Raw genomic sequence first — 20552 nt, forward strand, 5'->3', positions numbered from 1 at the left:
TCTTGTCCTCGGTCTGTCTGCGCTTGATTCCCTCTTCACGTTTGTGCTCTTCACCCTTTTTACTCTCTCTCCTCCTCCTCCTCCTCCTCCTCATCATCATCATCATCATCATCATCATCATCATCATCATTATCGTCGTCATCGACTGGTCCGCTGACTGTCTCTGTCTTGTCTTCAGCCTCGTGGATCAGGAGGAGGAGGAGCGGGAGAGGCTGGGGATCGCATTGTGAACCAGATCCTGACAGAGATGGACGGAGTTGGAGCGAGGAAGAACGTGATCTGCATCGGTGCGTCCAATAGGCCTGACATGCTCGACCCTGCCGTCTGCCGTCCCGGACGTCTTGATCAGGTTGATATGAACTCCGTCGTCCGTCCCTCCCTCCCTCCCTCCCTCTCCCTCCCTCCCTCCCTCCCTCCCTCCCTCCCTCCCTCCCTCCCTCCCTCCCTTCCTCCCTCCCTCCCCCTCTCCCTCCCTCCCTCCTCCCTCTCTTCCTCCCTCCTACGACTTGTTCTCCTTCTCACCTTCTCCCAGCTCGTGTACATCCCCGTGCCCGACAAGGCATCTCGTGTCAAGATCTTCCAAGCCTGTCTGAGGAAGTCGCCGCTGGACCCTGCGGTAGACATCGATGCCATGGCCGAGGTGACGGAAGGATTCTCCGGCGCAGGTCAGGAGGCGATCTCAACCCTGTCTTGCAACCTACCTCCCCTCCCTCCCTCTCCCTCTCCCTCTCCTCTCCTCTCCTCTCCTCTCCTCTCCTCTCCTCTCCTCTCCTCTCCTCTCCTCTCCTCTCCTCCTCTCCTCTCCTTTCCCCTCCCCTCCCGTCTCGCCCTCTCCATCCTCCGTGTCTTGCCTTCACTAACAGCAACATCAGGGAGGAGCGGACCTGGAGGCCATCAAGGCCATGGGGTCGGGAGGAGGAGCTGCAAAACCAGCGGCAGACGATGAGGAGGATCTCTACTCATAATCAGCGGAGACGTCGGAGATGGAAAGTTTGTGTTGGGATGACGTGGAATGTGAGAAGTGAAAGTAGAAAGGAAGACAGAAATGATCTTGTGAAGTTGTCTTGTTCTGCTAGATTACATGAAATCGTTAACAGCGATCTTTCTGTGTTGGATCATCGTCGTTCCCACCTGCTCCTCCTCCTCCCTTCCGTCAATACTGGTCTCGCTCTTCCCCTAGAGCACCCGTGTTTCATCGCTCATTCCTCGGGATTCCAAAAAGATCTTCAACCTGCAACACCACACGGTCAGCAATGGAGGAGGACGAGGGAGGAGGGAGAGATAGCTGAGAGAGCAAGAGAGGAGGAATGCAAGACAGTAACGATTGTGTTGAGAGCGTACCTGGCGGTGAAACTGGCTGAAGGGAGGGCTGGTGTCAATGGGAGGGAGTGAGCGAGTGTTGGCAGCCGCAGCAGCGAGGAGAGGAAGGAAGTTGAAGGAGACGAGCATCCTGACTGTCCCCACGACGCTTCCCTCCCGGTCCAAGTAGACGTCCAGCTCCATGCTCTGTTGCAATGTCAGTGTGCGAGCGAGCGAGCGAGCAAAGAGCGAAGAACGGAGGAAGGCGAGGGAGAAGGGAGGAGGGAGGAGGAGGGAGGGAGGAGACAGGAAACAGGAGAGGAGGGAGGGATAGAAACCTGGCCATGCAGCAGCTGCGAGAGGTCGATGGTTGCCTTGCCGACAAGCTCATCGTCACTGAAATTATTCTGCTGGAAGATTTCGATGTGGAGGTCAAACTTCTCTTCCGAGAGCTCAAACTGAAACCTGAAGGAGGATGAGAAAGAAAAAGAGGATGAAGAAGAGAGAGAGAGAGAGAAAGAGAGAGAGAGAGAGAGACCGAGAAGGAGAAAGAGAAGGAGAAAGAGCGAGGGCCAACAAGCCAAGGGCAACAACTTACATCTCGTTGTACTGCGGATTGAAATCTTTCTTAACGACGTTGGAGAAATGTTTGTGATGTGACGAATTCCCTTCTTCTGTCTTGAAGCTTCCGGCATACTAAAAGCAACGGTCATCTTGGTTGTTACCTTCACCCTCTACTTCATCTCTATCGTCGTCGTTCACACCGTTCTGCTGCTCCTGCTCCTGCTCCTGCTCCTGCTCCTGCTCCTGCTCCTGCTCCTGCTCCTGCTCCTGCTCCTGCTCCTTCTCCTGCTCAACCTCTCTACAATCCACAACACTTTCCTCCTCATCTGCAACTACGACGATGGCACGATCTTCATCTTCATCTTCATCTTCGCCGTCAGACTTTTCAAGGTGCTCACTTTGAGGATAACGTAGGTCGAAGGTCTCTCTGCTCCAAAGATGTCCACCTGAGAGCAGGAAAAAAAATGTGAGCAGAAGACGTGGACAAGGTAGCGCAGGAAAGAGGAGAGGAGGAAGAGGAGGAAGAGGAGGAAGAGGAGGAAGAGGAGGAAGAGGAGGAAGAGGAGGGGAAGAGGAAGGGGAGAAGTCAGGAGGAGAGGGGAAGAAAGGGAAGGAAGGGAAAGGGAGGAAGGGGAGGGAAGGGAGGAAAAGGGAGGGAGGAAGCGGGAGACAGCAAGGGAACAGGAGGAGGCTGAGGAGGAGCAACAGGATCAAGAAGCTTCTGCAGCACCTTCACCATGGGCTCGATGGGAACCAGGTTGCGTGCAGAGATGACGTGAACGTTGAGGTGTCCGACAAACTTCTTGTTCGAGCTGAGAAGCATGAGTGAGAGACTAGCAGAAAAGGAGGATGAAAGATGAGAGCTGGAGCGGGAGCAGGGACAGGAGCGGGAGCGGGAGCAGGGGCAGGGGCAGGTAGAGTAGGGAGTCCAGGTTGACAGCATGCGCACAAGATGAGATACCGCAGCGCCGCCATCATTCGGTTTCTTCGCTTGTGAATCGCTATGGCATCCTGCAACCTGGATTGAACTGTAAGAGAAGGAAAGGAAGAGCAGGGGGAGCAGGGGGACGAGGAAGAGCAGGAGGAAGTGCAGGAGCAGGAGCAGGAGACTGCATTTTGACGGACGGTTGGACCTGCAGGAGTTGTATCTCTTCTCTAGCGAGTCGAGCTTCGAAGCTTTACTCTTCCTCTTCCTCGTCTGCAGCTTGTCATAGGCAAAGGGCCAGTGTGGAGTAATCAAGGAAATGGAGGTGGAGATAGAAAAAGGACGTGGGCAGGAACAGAGGAAGTAGTGGAAGAGGAAGAGAGCAGGAAGAGTAAAGCAAGAGGAGCAGGAAGGGAGAGGAGATGAAAGTAAGAGGAGGAGGCGACGGAGGCTAGCTGGCAAGGTTACCAGCAGAACTTCATCGAGGAGGGAGGCAAGGAAGCTGTCGCCGCCGTAATGGCACCAGAGCGCCTGCATGTGGAGACCATCGGGGCCTTCGAAGAGCTCCAGGCAAGGGTCGTCAGCAGCCGACAAGTCGAGGCTGGTCCTGCCGACCTCGTGTGAGGGGGGGGAGGAGGAAGAAAGAAGAAACGAGAAGTGGGTTTGCTGCTGAGGGAGGCTAGAGAGAGGGGAGGATCGGAGATCGAGAGGAGCAGAAACAGGAGGTGCAGGGGCAGGAGCAGGAGGAGAGAGGAGAGAGCGGAGGAGAAGGAGGAAGGGTTGAGGAGCCCTACCCTGCCTCGAGGACGGTGGCATAGATTTCGAAGAGGAGAAAGTCTCTTATCCTCTCCCTCCATCCCCGGATGGCCCCAAGAAGGCGCTTCCCGATGATTTGAGGAGCAGACTTCTGCCATTCCAGGTTCTCCTCCTCCTCCCTGCAAAACTCTCAGCTCCCGTCCTCCTGCTCAAAATCACAAGCAGAACCACTCAGAGAAGAAGGCGCTGGACAGCTTGGCGTCCTCCTCCATACTGTCCCTCCTCCTCCTCTCGTAAAACTCGTCCATGGAGTAGTGCGAGGTGTCCATCACCTCCCGAGCCTCCTCCCTCCTCTCGGTTCCTTTCCCTGCGCCCCTCCCGTTCATGATCGAGTGCGAGAAGTCAGAGAACTTGTCGGAGAAGCGAGACATGGAGGAGACAGGGGAGGAGAGACGGGTCGATACGTTGGAGACAGCAGCTTTGAGGTGATCGTGGATGCTGTTCAGACTCTTTGTCTTCTGCTTCTGCTTCTTCGCCCATAACGAGACTCCCTGGAAGACTTTCTGAGCAGAGCGGAACTCCGACTTGCTGGGGGGAGAAGAGGACTTGTTGTGATTGACGTTCTTCTCCTTCTCATCCTGCAGCATCTTCTCCTGGATGAACTGTGTGCTTCTCGACGCTCGCTCGCTCGGGCTGTTCCCATTGAGTGGGAAAGACACATCCTCCACCTCCTGAAACCCGATGGAGTCTTCAAACTGCTCGTTTCCTGTGTCCTCGTCTCCTCCTCCTCCTCCTCCTCCTCCTCCTCCTCCTCCTCCTCCTCCTCCTCCTCCTCCTCCGTGGTTTCCCGTTGAGTGCCTCAGCGTGTCAATTTCAGAGGGGCCGGAGATGGCGAGGCGGAGACGGGAGAGGAACTTACGGACGAGAATCCACATCAAACAGCCGTCAGCGCATCTGTCCAGCATGCTCTTGATCCCCTTCCTCTCCCCGTCGTCCGACAGCTCTGATCGCGCGTCGTCGTCAGTATACACGTCCTCGAGGCTGGCGAAGGACTGTGAAGGCTCGGAGATGGAGGAGGCAACACTCTGCTGCGAGTTCGCAGCGTCCGGCAACTTGCACTTCCTGGAGCCGATGTGGAAGACGGAAGGGTTGCAGGCCTGCATCAGCCAAGAGAGAGCGGCGGAGTAGTTGTCGTCCGCTACCCCCTCGTTCTCCGTCATCAGCTCCTTCAGGCACTCGAAGTCCCTCCTCGTCCAAATCAGCAGGAAGTGGACGGTCATCACGCTCGCTGCCAGCACCGCCAGCGCCCCTGTGTCGCCATGGTTGTCCACCGAGAGGCTGTGCAGGACGAGCTGGAGGAACTTTCCCTTCCTCTCAAGACGCGAGAGCGCAGATCGAGGGAGGTTGCCCATGTAGTCGAGGTAGAGGATGCGGTCGGTGATGGAGTCTGCCATGGCTGAGGTGAGAGGGTGGATCGCCACCTGGGCGAGCGTCTCCGTGCGGGAGGTCATGCTCCCCTCCCAGAAGCCTGTGACAAGAGCATGCGACAGGCGCCAGAAGCCGCGGATGAGGCAGAAGCGAACGAGGAGGGGAGTGACGAGGTAGAGAGAGACGCTGAGGCTGTTGAGAGTGTCGAGCAGCACCTGCTTGAACTTGAGAAGGTCTACCTGATTCTCTCCTGTGGACGCGTGCTTTGATCCCTCGGCTCGAATCATCTCTGCCAGCCGAGCCAGACAGATCTGACATGCCAGCGCCTGAACCTGAGGAGGAGGAGGAGACGATGACGATCGAGTCTTGGCGAAGTATGATTCAGCAAACAGAGCGCAGCCGTCTCCTGTCAGGCTGTAGATGATCCCATGAGTCATGTCAGCCTCCTGAGGCTTCGGGATGAAGATCCTCCGCTCTTTGATCCTCATTTTTGGGTCGCTGCGCACGACATGCAACAGAGTCTCCGTGCAAGGATGCAGGTCAGGCCCCACCTCAAACGAGCTCTGCCGACTTCCCTCGTTCTGCTCTCGTCCCCCCCCCCCATCCTCGTCGTCGTCCCCTATCCTCGTTAGCAGGCTGCTCCCCAACTTCGGCTTCTCGGTCTCTTCCTGCTCTTCCAGAGACTCCAGGCTCCTCTGGTCAAGGACGGACCACAGGACGACACTGGACGTCGCGAACATCTCCAGGCTCCAGTAGCACGCGTGCAGCAGCCCTCGGTCCCCCTTCTGGTAGGCGTGGGGGAGGATGACGTCACGGATCACCGACCGCTTGCTCACTTCGCCCTCGTTCGCGTCGTTTGTGCACAATCGAACCACCATGAGCGCTAGATGAAGTTCTGACATGTTGCGAACCTTGCAGGGTACCAGTCAGACTCTCTACTAACCCTCCTCCTCTCCCCCTCCCTCCCCTCCCCCTCTTCCTTCTCGCAACCTTCCACTCCTACCCTCCTCCCTATGCCACCCGGCTGTTTCTGCGCTGCCCTCTTCTCCCTTACCAGCAAGTCGATCGCATCTCTCAGCCTTCCTGCAAGGATGAAGAAAGCGACCGCAGCCTCGTAGTTGTGCTTCCCCACAAGTGTGAAAGCGTTCTTACAGGCGGCCGTACGCGATCCCTCGTCTGCTTCAAAGTCTCTGAGGAGGAAGGAAGAAATCTACAAAGAAAGTGTCAGTTGGCTCCCTCTTACTGCTGCAGCACCTGCTGCTGTCCCTCCTCCTCCCCATCCTCCCCCTCCCTCACCTTCGTCTCTTGCGATGCCTTGAAAAGTGCTGCAAGGACTTTGACCTTCCCAGCTAGCACGTACCAGAGAGCTGCGTCCATGGGCACCTGCCGTCGCTTCATCCTCTCCTTCCCGATCTTCTCTGCGAGGTCTCGGAGGTGCGAGGTGCGATGTACCCAGAGGGCAGGCCAGCACGCCAGCCAAGAGGCTTCTGCTCCCTCCTCCACTCCCTGGTCCAGCAGGACCTCTTGCGAATCCGAGTGCAGAGCGTAGCAGAGGGCGACGGATGGAACAGGACGAGGAGGAGAGCTCTCTGCGTCAGCGTCCCCTGCCCCGCTCACCGTACAATACGACCGGAAGGAGAGGAAGGAGATCCTTCCCGGCAGGTCAAGGGATGAGCTGAACCCGTTGGAAAGGAAGCAGGAGAAGGCACGTAGCAGACGAATCAGGAACCTGGTCTCCTCGACAGAGAGACCCACTAGCGTCCTCCACCTCTTGCTCTCAGCAGAACTCTCCCCGGTGACGTCTTGGACGATCCTCGCGAGGATGGTCTCAAGATAGCTGCACAGCACGAGTCAGAGCGAGAGCAAGGAATAGACTGCTGAAGGAATGTGAGGAAGGGAATGCAAGTCACGCACCTCAGGAGCTCCTTCACCTCCGTGCATGTGATAACATTCTCCTCCTTGTGGTTTGCACTGTGAGAAGTCGGCAGGTTCTCGTCGCCGTCTCCATTCTGCTTTTGCTCGCTAGCGTCGCACGGCGGCGAGGTCAGCAGCAGCTCCACTCCCTCCACCTTCTCCTTGATTGCATCGAAGTCAGGCGATCTCCTGAAAGCTCCCTTCTCCTCATCCCAAACGTCTGCCCCCTCTCCCCCTAGCAACTCGAGCAACACAGGCTCCTTCGCTATCAACTTTGCAAGTGCGAGCGTCTTCGTCGCGTCAGACACTTTGAGCATAGCAAGCTTCTTGACTCCATCGAGGTTGGCCCCTCTGAGGGCCTCCACTGACTTGCTGGACTTCCCTTCCTCCTCAATCCCCTTCAAGGATGACGTCACCGCATCCAACGATTGGTCTGAATCGGAATCGCTTTCTCTCGTCGCAGGCGTCAGAGAGTCCAACGAGAGATTTTGAGTTGACGGCACAGTCGACAGACTCTGCGTCTTGATCTCCAAATAGAGGGTTTTCAGCAGATTCGCGGCTTCCGAGATCTAACAAGGTCAATGAGCTCTAGGGAGAGCAAAGGCGAGAGAGGACACTGAAATGACAGCCATTGGCAGAGATGACACGTGGAGGAAGGGACAAGACGCTAACCTGTCCAGCAAGGATCGCCTGCATGATACTCGTGGGATGGTAGTAAACCACACTAATGCCTGATCGTATCCAGTCTAGGTACGTCCACAGCCCGGGAGCAGCTTCTTGCGCCTTACTGGTCTGGCTGATGAGCTTGCTTCTCGAGAGCGATCGGGGGATCCCCATCGAGTGTTTGGTGAGGCTAAACGTCTCGACGTTCCTGTGAGCAAAGATGCAGCAGGAAGGGTGACAGCGGAAGATATGAAGAAGAGGGAGGAGAGAAGGGGGAGACGCAGGCGACAAGGGAGAAGCAATGCAGACAGTAAGCCTCGTCTCTCAGAGCATTCAAACGACTCACGTCAGAGCGTTGGCGTTGTAGATGCCTGCTCCCAGAAGCAGCAGGCCCCCGCTCGCAGGATGGGACATGATGATGCTTCCATCTGTACACCAGCACATGGTAGGAGAGGGGGAGCAAAGAGGTGAAGGAGCCGGCGATCGAACAGGATCCACAGCAATCTTGCGCACAAGGAACCATTTGCGAACAAACTTCCTGACCTTGAGGACCTCTGAAGCCTCCTCTTCTCCTGTAAGATGTCAGGAAAGGCCGAGACTATCCTAGAGGGGACCTTCACACTGCCAGCTCCATGCCATGGAGGCAAAGATGTAGCATGAAGAACTGGAAGCGTCACGATCCAGGACCGAGATGATACAGTTGCCGTCCCCGATGAGAATGTTGGAGCAGATGGCGGAGGTGGAGAAGCGTTGAGGAAGGGTTGACTCGATCCTCCAGCGGTTAGAAGAGAAGCGCTCGAAGACGATAGCAAGAACCTGCGAGTACTCCATTTCAGCTAGTTGAAAGGGAGAAGTGGGTAGCAACAGAAGGTGGGAGGGAGGGGACGGGGGAGGGAGGGGACGGGGGATCCTGATTGGGATACAGAAGAGGACAGTCAGAGTGAGGAGGAGACCTCGTCAGTTGTGTTGTCTTTTGCCAGGACCAGCATGTCCCACGCGGTGAGGAACTTGGCGTGAATAACGGTCATGTCCTCTCCTACCAATGGAATGGTCTCCCTCTCTTCCACGGCGCCCGAAGAAATCTCCACAAGCTTAACGCAGTCAGAAGCGGAACTGATCGCGAGCATGTTCGATCGTTTGTCGACGCTCCACCTGGAAAGAACGAGGAGCCAAGCAGTCAGATTCGAGCTGTTGTCCTCCACCGCCATCAGGAAACTCACGATGCATCGAGGGGGTCATAGTGCGTGAGGAAAGAAGGTGAGCAGTCCAACTTCAACTCTCCGATCTTCAGCACCAAGTCCACGATCGGGATCCCGTTAGCATCCGCTGAAACAGTCACGTTCCACACGAGGAGATGATTCCTCACTAAAAGCACGAGGTAGTGAGAGTCGGTCTTGTCTCCGGCTCGGATAGTCCGCAAGATACAAGAGTCGCAAGGTCCCTCTCCCAGCTCGACCTCAGCACAAGCTTGCAGGACACTACCCGAGCATTCCCAGATGTATGGCTGCATGTTGAACGCCTGCAGCGATCGCCCATCGCACCCTATCGCCCAGGCCAGGCCTGACTGCCAAACTCCTCTTGCAGAGTCGATAGGCGGAGTCCATTCCACCGCCATGAAGCGACCAGCAGCAATACCAAATGACTGCATTCCGAAGCCAACGCTGTTGGTAAGATCACTCATCCAGAAGATCACTTCTCCCGATGTGCTGCACGTGCACACGAAGGGTTGTGTTGGATGTGCGCTGACATGTTGCACCTGGCCAACATGGTGAATCCACATGCCATCCTTCCCCCCCCCCCTTCCTCCTCCTCCTACCTTGTGATAATGCGCGGAATACTCGCAGACCTTCATCGGGATGTTCATTTCCCGTCGTATGGACCAGCTGGTCATCCACCTAGAGCTCTTGTCCTCTGACTCCACGACCCCGCAGATCTTGAGAATGGACCCTTCCATCCCATGATGAGAATCTTGAAAGTCTTCTTCGGTCAGGTGAGATGTTGCAATCTTGACACTCAAGATCCTGTCTGACACCCTCTCTCGAGGTTTGGAGCTGGAGTTGTCCACCAACAGACCCAAACTTCGGATCGAACGTGCACGGCAGGTTGTCATCGGCGGGAGGAGAGAACAATTTCGGACACATTGACTGTTTGATACCTTCAAGACCTGACTCTCGATGTGGCAAGAAACTTGAAAGATGCGCAAGTTGCCATCAGCTCCTATCATTACGATAAAATCTGAACAGCTTACATCACCTCGAAATTCATTCTCGACCTGCAACAAATCCGTCACTTCCTATAGAAAAGATCGGTCACGTTGCATGCCTGCCAACCATGATGCCCAAGTTTTCTTGCAGCGTTCTTTGGGTTTCCAAGACCATTGAAGATGTCTTCCACTGCTGCTTCAGCTCTTTCGATCACACTGTGAGATTTGCCTCCCTTAGACTGCCTGTGAGGCGAGTGACTGTGGCCATGGAGCTCAAAACTATGTTTGTGATCTCTCTGATCCTTGGATTCACTTCGTCTTTGGAAGGAGATAAAACAATCCTTTCCACTATCAGATGCAACTGTGCACCCGTTGTAGATGTTGACAACCCAGTCATCCGCGTTGGGATGGCTACAAGAGCAAGATAGAGCCTTCAAAAAATCATGTCATTCATCAACGACAGTGAAGGGTGTGATGTTTTTCGATACAGGTGTTTCCAATCACAACCCAGTCTCCACAAACAATGGCACTCACGCACTCACTCACGCACGCACGCACGCACGCACGCACGCACGAATATACGAATGTGTCTCACGTTTGATTTGCCGAGACTGTCTTGTATAAGCAGGAGATATGATGAACTCCTCATTGAACGGACAAGAAGAGAAGAGAAGTGGACTGACTTCAGAGCTCCATGCTTGCTGCTTATCATCGCAAGACTCCAATCATCGTTTGAAATAACTTGAAGATACAGATCTCCTGCAACTTTGACATCCTTGATATCATGCTGCCAAAAGCGTCAACGTCGTGCAGACGAACTGCTCGTGTTACACACCTCAAGGTCAGAGCCACTTATCGTCTGGTGCATATGAATGCCTATTTCACATTTCAATTTATCTTTGTTCAACTTCAGCAAGTTATACCCGTGCAAAGATGTGAAAGAGGAATCAGGAAACACTTGGAAGACTTGGGTGAGCAATAGCCGACAAGTCCCTGATAAAAAAATGTGAGCCAAACGAGCCCATTCCATGTTTCCAACATACTCCATCTTCGGTCACAGCAACGTTAGGTCTCTCCTTCGAGTTCGGAGAATACTCGGTGGCATCGCAGGAGACTATGCAATTCCAGAATTTTCGGTTTGGTTCTGCCTCGGGTACATTCAAAAAAGTGTGCATTGAATCACGATATTTCGACGTTTTTGAATAATTGCAGTTGATTTTGTGTAGATCCCACAAACAGAGACCATTCTCATCTGCACATATCAGAACGGGAACTAGTGGGCTCCATTCTATCACAAGAGCCCCCATCGGAATCACTAAAGACAACTGCCAGGCAAATGGGAAAAACTCTGACGAGGACATCGAGGACGTTGCTTTCATGACCGGTGCAAAAATAAAGATCTGTTTGAAGGACTTGTTAGCAGCAAGACAGAAAGAATGATCGCAATCAACCTTGTCTCTGCATGAAGCTGCTATCGCACCATACGTTGCTGACTCTGGAGTCTTGCTGCGATGAGCAGTAGTAGAGTGTGCGCTGGCAGATATCGGACAATTCGTCTTCCAGCAAAGACACTGAACTTCGTCACAGAGCTCGTCAGAAGTCTGAATGACAGTGAACTTTTTGTCTCGTCGTGCGATGATGATCCTGTTACCAGATGCAAAGACCACCAATGAAAATCCAGCATATTCGCCCTCGCACAGACATTGCGGGGAATCGCTGGGCGCGGGTGGGATGAACCTCAACAAAGGATCATTCTGGGAGAACTTTGCATCCCGGAAAACCATGTTGCTCTCTAAATAGAAGTCCTGTGAGAAGATCTTGCCGTCATTGTCAGCTGGGAGTACAAATCTGCGACCAGTCAAAGGGGCGTTTGCAATTTCATCAGTGCCGATTCAAGGTCTATGCCTCAAATATCTTTTGTAATGCTGGGATCTGTTCCTACTTGGCCATGTCTTGCAGCAAAACCAGCCTTCCCGCCCATTCCTATACAACATTTGTTAGCGATCTGGGAGTTTTTTGATGTAAAAATTCAATACAAAATCAATTGTTTCTCACGCTTGAACTAAATTTTAGTTTGCCTTCCCAGAATTTGAATGGAAAAGCCTTACGAAACGACTCAGCTGACTGTGCAGACATTTTATGCTCTTTTCTGTGTAGACATTTTATGCTCTTTTCTATTCTTAATCTGTTCTATCTTCTTGAGCTTGTAAAATTGATCTGAGAGGTCTGAAAGACTTACGACGCCACCTTGTACTCTACAGCTTCAACAATATGCCTCCACTCACAAACCTAATCCTTCACCCTTGACTTTAATGGATATATCCCTGTTTCTAGGCAATGTTGTTCAACATCCACACACTTAGATTATGTCTTTCTGTCAATCAGCACCCGACGCCAGGTTTCAGCAAGCATCGCTTTCCTTGGTACGAAATGTTCTTTCAACCGATCCTCCCTCCCTCCTGCCACGAATGACCTGCGATTTCCATCCTCGGTCTACATCAGCATCATCAACTATCTTGTCATAGTAAAATCCTCCGATTCAACATCACTCCTCCAGAATCCTTCTGCTGCTTCCTTGCCTGTTTCTGTCCCAGCCTCCCACACCCGCATCATGACACTTTCCTTTGCATACCAAGTTCTACACAAACATTCTACCATGGATCATCAATGTTTCTACATGGATCTCCTGGTATCGCTCCGCCCTAGAGCACCATGATTGTGACGTCTTGGCTTCAAGCTATTGCTTACTCCCTCAGTGTTTTGCACCATCACAAACGTTCACAACAAACCACGCGTCCTCCTCATCTTCACTCTTATCCTCGCCTCCTTCTCTCTGTAAGAACATCTTGTTTCCATCTATCATATCCTCTCTCCTCTTCCTCCACCTCCTCTTCCCCTCCTTCATTCGCCCTTTCCCCTCCCTAGCGCCTGCATGAAAACATTTCCACCCACACCTTCCCCCAAACTATCACCCCTACCCTCTAGAGTCTCTTTCTGTAATATCTCACCCCGCCTATAGATACTAAAAAGGTCTCAATTACACGGGTTGTCTTGTACCCCACCCCCTGAAATAGTCCTCCTACTATATTTTGATAGCTCATCACTCCTCTACACCTCAAGTCTTCATACCCCCCAATTTCACTACCCCCACCCCCAATCAAACCTTTAGACTGAAAAGTACCCATTTACTTAATACCCTACCCTCAAAATTGAAAGAAAAGTTAGTAATAAAAGAGCTCCACCACCCTATCCATTTTCTTGACACCCCTCTTTTCACGCATCCGGTGCAAGGTACCCTCTCTCTTCCTCAACTACCCCCACGTATCGAGTCGTGAGACATACGTCTACCCCTTTCTCCTACGTAAAATACCCTACCAGATTAGAATGTCCAACCCCAGGGGAACAGACCGGTGATATGGATTAGATGGGGTGGGTACATGACTAGGGGTGGGGGGGGATCAGGTTACCTGGTCTGCAAACTTTCGCGGATTCCGAAGTTTGACCGGGGTCCACCCGGGCCGGGCCGGCCGCGGCGGCGAATCGGCAGGGGCCCAGTGTGCCCAGCGGGACTCCGAGTCTCAGCAGGGCGGTGAGTCCCGGATCGGTGACTCAGTGGCCACCAAGCCAGCCCGAGGGCCCGCCAGCGGCCGCTCCGAGGCTCAGCGGCCGGGCCGCCGTCACGGCCGAGTACTAACTCAGAACAGGCTCGGAACGTTCAACCGGCGGCCCGGCGCCGCCGTGAATGCCGTGCAGTCACAGTGACTGATGGTCCGGCTGATTGTTTACATAAAACTTTGAACGATCTTCTACAGTGCACACTTGCTCTCCGACCGTGCGGCTGACGCGGATCGATAGGAAGAGGGAGATAGAGGGAAACCCATGGCACGGTCATAATTGAAAGAGCACGGAGTGAGACGAAGCCTTGAAGCGCCACGCCGTGGCCCGGGCACCGCCTGAAAGTCAGGACTGAACAGCGAAGCCGACTAGTGAGATGGCGGGTCAGGAGCGCAGGGCTCTGTCTGGCCATCAGGACCAGCTTCCTTCTTGAGCTGCCATTGCACAGTAAGCACAACTTCTTCCCCCAACTCCTCACCAGGCACAGGCTGTCGCAGGTGCAGCCGTAGGCATGTGGTTTGAGGCACTTGATGGTGTTGAGGGGGATGGAGATGTGCGGGCATTCCTCGCGGTCCTTCACCTCGTTCCACATGAGGTAACCCAGGAGGATGCGGAGGATTCCCTGCGGTTCGGCTCAGAGCTTCAGTGAGCACAAGGAGCCTCAAGACCTGGTGAGCGATGATTAGCACATGGTCCCTCTGCCGCTCGAGCTCGTGGATGATCGTGTCCAGCCTCTGGAACACGTCCAAGTACGACTCTCCTCGCGGGTACCTGACCATGCATGTGAGGTCTGGAGGAGGAGCGGGTGGTATCTCACCGGTACCCCAGCTTGTCCTTTTTTCTCATGGCGAACTCCTCCGGGTCTGCCGCCTCGATCTCCGCGTATGTCATGCCGTCAAAAATCCCCGCGTGGATCTCATCCAGCGCGTGCCACTCCCTGCCATGCGACTGCTCAGCTAACCTCTTGCCACCTGCACGCACGCGCACCGGGGACGCATCACGATCCAAGGCTGCCCATCGAGCATGATCTCGTCGTGACGGATGTGCTTCCCTGCGACAGGATAAACTCAGATCCCGTCAACACGGCGGGCTCAAGCTTCATTCACCGGTCTCAATAGTTCGCTTCAGAGTAGAAGTCCATAGCCGCGCGCGAGGGTTGTCAACGAGGATGTTCTTGTGCACCCAGGCTGCCAGCGCTGTGGCGTACTCCTCGCCGTGGGCAGTGAGAGACGAGTCCCCTCCGATCTTCTGGGTGAGGTTGTATTCGCTTTGTCCATGTCGTGTCAGGTAGATCATCTTCGGTGAAGTGTGAAGATTCATAACAAAGGACGCGATTCTTCCAGGCAAGTATCCGAAAATCTTGTTGAGAACCACCTGCAAGAATCTTCAGCGCTTGCGCTGGTGGGATCCAGGTCAAGTACAACAACCTGCTGTCCGCCATTTACAGTTTTAATCCAGCTGTACTCCTTGTCTTGATCAGACAAAGGCTCGTAGTGCTGCATGTAATGCGCAATCCTCTGTTTGTTCAGAAGTCAACCTGTGACTCACCTACCAAGAAATCCTTCACGAGTTCGCACCTTCTTGAAATCTGCGACAGCTACGTCTGGCTCCATAGATTGATAATCCGGCATACTCAGCTTTGTCGCCCTGAAAAAATTCTTTCAGCCATCGTACAAGGTTGCTAGAGCAAACTATCACACCTGATGTTGTTCTCAACCATGTTCTCGTCTTCACAAACAGATTCGACGAAGATGATGTGGGATTTGGACTGCAACGGCTCCCATGAATACTTCTCCTGACAAGATCTGCAGGGAGAAAACCTGAAGGATGGGGCTCAATTCATCGATGAGCCATTGCCGACGGGTCCGAGTGTTGTTAGTCGCATCGAATATCGCCACTCGCCCTTTCTCCATTCCAGACTGCAAGGAGCGACCTCGTAAGTTTCCGACACAGTTTCCTTCCTTCACTCACCGATATAAACTTCTTCAGGTCCTCCAGCGCTGCATGGGAACATTCCTGAGCGATCACTCTAACTTCTGGTTCATCCTCAACTTGAATAGAGTTACCCTTCGAGCCTTCACACCCTCAGGGTTGGAATGGTCGAAGAAATCGTGCTCAACGCAGGAACCAAACATCTTCCTTCGGTAGTTGCCGACATTAAACACTTGGGTGGGAGCCCCGTGGAAGAAGGAAAGATAGCGCTGCAGCTTGTTGGCGATATAGGTCTTGCCCCTTGCTGGCAGACCGACCATGGCAATTACAAGCTTGTCGCCTTGGGTTCCATGCTGTTTCAAAGTCAAACTCCAACATGCAACAAGTCGAATCGCAAGCACATCAGCATCTCCAGGAGGAAGAACTTCCTGCGGCTTAGGGTTCTGCGATGATGATTCCATGAAGGTCTTCTTCTGCGAAAGCGTGGTGCCTCCCATCTCCTCACGTTCCGTACTGGAGGGCAGTTCAAATCGCGATGTGACAAGCAACAAAGCTCGTAGCAAACCTCATGTTCAAGGCACGAAGTTTACATCCTTTCACACTGCATGCTTCCAGTCTCTTTGCCCGACTGCACATCATGTGAGCATTTGAACACCATTCCAAGTCCTAGAAAACTTCTCCCTTCTCCCTCACGATCTCAGACTCTCCTCTGCTGAAACCATAGCGCAGGTGGCACTCAACTAAGATGGTGACGATGCACACACCTTCACCACCTGATCCCCATCCACGTACAAATCTGTAGCTGGACCCCACCTCACGCCGACCAACAACAACCCCTGCCTCCCTTCCTCTATGTGCAATCCTCCTTGCCATTGCCATCTCCTGCTTCCGCTGTTCTTTCCGTCTTCCCTTTCATCTTTCGCTCTTCCCTTCCTTCCTATGCTACTCCTCCCCATCTTCCTCATCCTTCTTCAGCCCGTCCCTTCCCGCCATGCACGAGGCTCATAATTCGACCAACTACCCCATACTATCGCAAACAGCACCCCCGAAATTGTTCGAGTACCCCTGAATTACCTCAAAAGACCCGGTACTTTTCAAAGCCTTCCATCATTTGCACCACCCCTGACCCCTGCAGTCCACGCTTTCCGCCGATGCCCTGACCGTCGGTGAGACCGTACTGACGGTACGGTCACGGCGGGGCCGGCCCGGGCCCCGGCGTCAGTGCGGCCTCAAGTCACAAGTTACAAGTTAGCCTAGTAGCGCCGGGGAGCCCGGCGGGGGGCAACTTGACGTGCAACGGGCCGCCATGGTCGCGCCCCGATCAGCCTGAACGGCGTGACGGTGATCAAGTTACTCCGCGCCGCGCCGTAATCCGAAATCGGATGGCCCGGGCCGCCGGGTGACGGAGCCTCTGCGGCAGTAATCGGACAGACCGTCACCGGTGACCCGTCGCCGCGGCCACGCACCCGGATCGGACGGTCACTGTCAGCCGCTGCCAGGGCGGCGGCCCCGGGGGCCGGCCGCCTCTGCCACTCGGGCGGCCCGGAGTCACGGTGCCGCGGCCGGCCGGTGATCGTGACCATCGGACCGGACGGTCACAGTGTAACCGTTGAACCGTTGAACGGCGGGCAGTCACAATTGTGCGAGTGCGGGAGATGATACTACGGAATGATCAAAGGGAGATCGACCCTTGAAGTAGAAGTTTCATTGAATCTCTTAGGCTAACCTATACATACACAAAATTCAAAAACTGCTGCTGAGCTATGATCCCTCCGACACTGAGCGGACCCAGAACGTGTTCATGATCCCCTTCCCCTTCACCATGATCCCCTTCTGCCCATTCGCATGCACCCGCTCCTCTATCTCGAACCTGCTCGAGCTCTCAAGCAGCAGGTCCCGCGTGTGCTCTGTCGCCTGCAGCAGTCCGGCCTTCCCCGTGCTCTCCATCCTGCTCGCCGTGTTGACAGTGTCCCCAAAGATGCTGTACTTGGGGACGGACGTTCCCAGTACGCCGGCAACGACAGGGCCCGACGCCATGCCTGCCCGCATGGAAATCGCATGACCGCTCCTCGTCATCTCCTCCAGTGCGTCCAAGGCGAACTTGGCGACCTTGGCGGCGGCCTCTGACGGCTCACAGCGATCGGGAGCTCCACCGACTACCATGTAGGCGTCGCCGATGGTGTCGACCTTGCAGACTCCGTGCTTGTCAACGAGGTTGTCAAACTTGGTGTAGAGGTCGTTGAGGAGAGCGACGACCTCGAGAGGAGAAGACTGACCCGCCAGGTCCGTGAAGCCAACGATGTCGGAGAAGAAGACCGTGACATCGTCGAACACTTCCACCACCTGCTGCCCGTTTTGAAGACGATGGACCACATGGCGCGGCATGATGCGGTAGAGCAGCTTCGAGTACTGCTTGTGGCTAAGGAGGAGGAGGAGGAGGAGTGTGGAGATGACGACCGATCCAGCCATGACGCCAGCGAGGGAGCCAACATACCACGCTTGCTTGAAACCAGACTCGTACGCGACCGTCAGGTTCCAGCAGCTCCATGAGAAGTCGACCATGATCTCAGCACCTCCGTTGAGGGACGAGGATCCTGCAGTTGCCAGAAGAACCTCGGGAGCAACGAGGAAGGAGCTATCAGGCTGCAGGACGTGTCTCGTTGTTGTGAGGTTGAAGAAGATTTCATCAGCTGCGAACTTTCTCTGGATCTTACTCAGGTTCACCATCATCTCGAAGTCGATCAACGCCGAGGCGAAGCCCCAGAAGGTCCCCTCGGAGCGAGAGCCTTTCAGCCCGACGTCGGCAGGAGCGAGAGAGCCTGCAATCTTTTCCTGCACGAAGATGGGGTAGTTGATCACCAACAGCCTCGAGCTCACGCCTGGCAGCGCCACGGGCGCGCTCATCGAGATCTTCCCGCTGGACAAGCTGTAGGCAGCCGCGTCCCTCAGCAGGGGGTCCTTGAGCAGATCCGTCCCGAAGAGCAGGGCCCCGGTCGACCCTGGGAAAGCCAAGCACATGATGCCTCTGGGAGAGAGCTGGATGCCGACGAGCGAGGAAGGGACTGAGGTAGCGGCCTGGATGTCTTGTATGGCACGTTGAAACATGGCAGCAGCGGCAGGAGGGAGCTGAGAAGGCTGCAAGGAAGAGACGTCCTTGTTCGTTGCGTTGGCGACGAGAGCAGGGAGGTCGAGGAAAGTCCTTGACTGCTGCACAAGCACGGCAAGGGAGCTGAGGGGGGAGGCGACTCGTCCGATCTCTGCCATGAAGAAGTTTGCGGCCTCTTGCCCCAGCTCGCGCGCGAGATGGTCCTGGGAGGACTGGAAGGAGGAGACCCAGGTGAGAATGAGGGCGATGCCTCCTGCAACCAGGCAAGCACAGCAGACCAGCGTCCAAAAGAGCATCGACAGGGTGATATGAGCGGTAAAGGTCCGGTAGCACTGGAGCAGGTAGGCAGACACCTTCTCGTACGAGGAAAGCTTCTTCTCTTCAAACCCCTGCATCGACCACATTTCCACAGCATTTCCCTTCCAGAACTTATCGGTGCTGCTGAAGAGAGAATCTGCAGAGGACTTTCGCCGCAAGCCTGTTGTGCTGTGGAAGCTTGAAGGGCGAGAGTTGTCCGAAGCCGTAGCAGTGAAGTTGTCTCTACCCTGATCAAGCTCATCGTAACCATGGCAAGTATCAAATTCGTTGACATGGCATCTCCTCGCAAAGTAGTCAGCATGCCGCTTCATCAAGACCGCAAAGTTGTTGCAGCTTCCCGACAAAATGCTCTCAATGCCTGCCACCCCCAACTTGGAGATGCTCTGAAGATCGTTGAAACCGTGACCCAGCGGAAGCACGCTCGCCATGTCATGAAGTATCCCGATGCTCTGCAGCCACTCGGCGATCTTGGAGATCTTGATCTCATCAGCCACTGCCCTCTCGAACGCCTCGATATCAAGCCTCTTGTATTTCCGTATCAGGTCGAGGCTGATAGAATGCTTTCGCAAGCAGTATTCCAACTCTTGGATCGCCTTGTACTTGCCCTTGTCTCCCATCACGTGGAAGTCAAGAGTCATCTCCGTCGGATTATTGCATACAGCGATGAAGAGTTTCTTCAGGTTCTCCAAGGAAAATCCTTTCTTCATCAACACGTGCAGGTTTACGATGCGGCTAAAGTCTTCGTAGGTGATTTCATCACCATCGCGAGCGATGTAGGCGAACAAGCTGTCTATCTCCTCTCGTTCCACAACGATGCCAAGGTCGTACATGGCCAGACGAACCATGTTCTTCGGCAGGAAACCAACTTTTGTGAATGAGTACCGCCGTAGAATGTATTCAAAGTGTCCTAGTGGAGGAGGTTCGATACAAACCTGAATGGTTTGTGTATCGATGGACTCAGACATGTCCTGACAAGAGCGTTTCTGCCTGTCTTGCTTCTTTCCTCTGCTTACGGTCTCTCCCGTTCACCCCAAGCAATCTCTTCGGAGCCTGCGATGTTTTCCGTTTTTCAATCGCAAGCCCCGCGTCTCCTTGCTTGAGCCCAATGAAGGGAGCAGAGCGATCAATTTGAACGCGCCAACTGATCGCTGCAAGGTCGCATGCCCTTGTGTCCAAGAGAGGCAAGTCCCTTAACCCGGTGACGCCCTTGCATCATCACATTCCACGCTGTCCTGTTCCTGCATAGATTTGCTCCTCCTCTCCTCTCCTGCCCTCTCCTTGTTCCTCTCTCCTCTCCTCTCCTCTCCTCTCCTCTCCTCTCCTCTCCTCTCCTCTCCTCTCGTTGTTTCTCTCTCTTCTTCCTTCGTCAATCGCCTTCTCCTGCTCGCGTTCCTCGTAAAATGGTGATAATCTCATCCGCCTCTCCCTAGCACCTTTTCAAGCCCAATTCTTGGAATATTTTTTAAACAATGGGGTGGGTCCGTTCTGTGGAGACCACCCAAAGGGGGGTAGGGGTACATATGGAACGGGTATATTCCATAGAAATGCCAGGGGTCTGATAGGGTGGGAAGGTGGTTAGGCTCATCAAGAAGGGGTCCGGGTGGGATCCGGGTTGAGTGGAGTTAACTAGAGTGGAAGATTATTGGGGTTGAACAGAATTATCTTTGTTCTAGGGGAATAGTGGGTACGTAAACGGGAAAAGGGGGGTGGGGTAGTTAAATCTACAGGGTGGGTAGAGGTTGAGGAGATGTAACTTTGGTCTCGAACTCGTAGCCCTTGGGATCACGCAAAGGTATGTCACAGGGTGGGGTACTTGTGGGGCCTAGGGG

General features: G+C 54.3%; 4 protein-coding genes across 4 annotated transcripts in view; 1 reads left to right on the forward strand and 3 right to left on the reverse strand.

Moving 5' to 3' along the window:
- Positions 1-946, forward strand: part of P97A (transitional endoplasmic reticulum ATPase A) — a gene marked incomplete at its 3' end in the record, with an annotated part of 6545 nt that extends 5599 nt beyond the window's left edge. The window contains exons 8-10 of the mRNA XM_005837602.1: positions 172-349; positions 533-665; positions 864-946. Of these exons, the coding sequence (XP_005837659.1) occupies positions 172-349; positions 533-665; positions 864-946 (394 nt within the window). The remainder of the gene's footprint in view (positions 1-171; positions 350-532; positions 666-863) is intronic.
- A 104-nt stretch (positions 947-1050) lies between these two features.
- Positions 1051-2671, reverse strand: GUITHDRAFT_151212 (hypothetical protein; the record flags this gene model as incomplete). The annotated part of the gene is made up of 6 exons (XM_005837581.1): positions 1051-1231; positions 1342-1506; positions 1638-1764; positions 1898-1995; positions 2262-2309; positions 2594-2671. Coding segments are annotated over 6 exons (555 nt in total), but the record flags the coding sequence as incomplete, so codon positions are not given.
- A 10845-nt stretch (positions 2672-13516) lies between these two features.
- Positions 13517-15929, reverse strand: GUITHDRAFT_161860 (hypothetical protein). Its single transcript, XM_005837582.1, has 14 exons — positions 15865-15929; positions 15701-15812; positions 15434-15652; positions 15339-15383; positions 15188-15286; positions 15068-15135; positions 14945-15014; positions 14795-14884; positions 14474-14741; positions 14355-14418; positions 14185-14304; positions 14036-14138; positions 13846-13989; positions 13517-13801 (listed from the first exon to the last, which is right to left on the reverse strand). Exons 1-14 carry the CDS (start codon positions 15867-15869, stop codon positions 13736-13738), a joined length of 1473 nt encoding a protein of 490 aa, XP_005837639.1. The 5' UTR covers positions 15870-15929; the 3' UTR covers positions 13517-13735.
- Positions 15930-17060: 1131 nt separating this feature from the next.
- On the reverse strand, positions 17061-17768 carry GUITHDRAFT_66714 (hypothetical protein; the record flags this gene model as incomplete). The annotated part of the gene is made up of 1 exon (XM_005837583.1): positions 17061-17768. One exon carries the CDS (start codon positions 17766-17768, stop codon positions 17061-17063), a length of 708 nt encoding a protein of 235 aa, XP_005837640.1.
- Positions 17769-20552: the final 2784 nt, after the last annotated feature.

The sequence above is a fragment of the Guillardia theta genome (genome assembly GCF_000315625.1).
Source record: "Guillardia theta CCMP2712 unplaced genomic scaffold GUITHscaffold_14, whole genome shotgun sequence".
Classification (NCBI taxonomy): domain Eukaryota; class Cryptophyceae; order Pyrenomonadales; family Geminigeraceae; genus Guillardia; species Guillardia theta.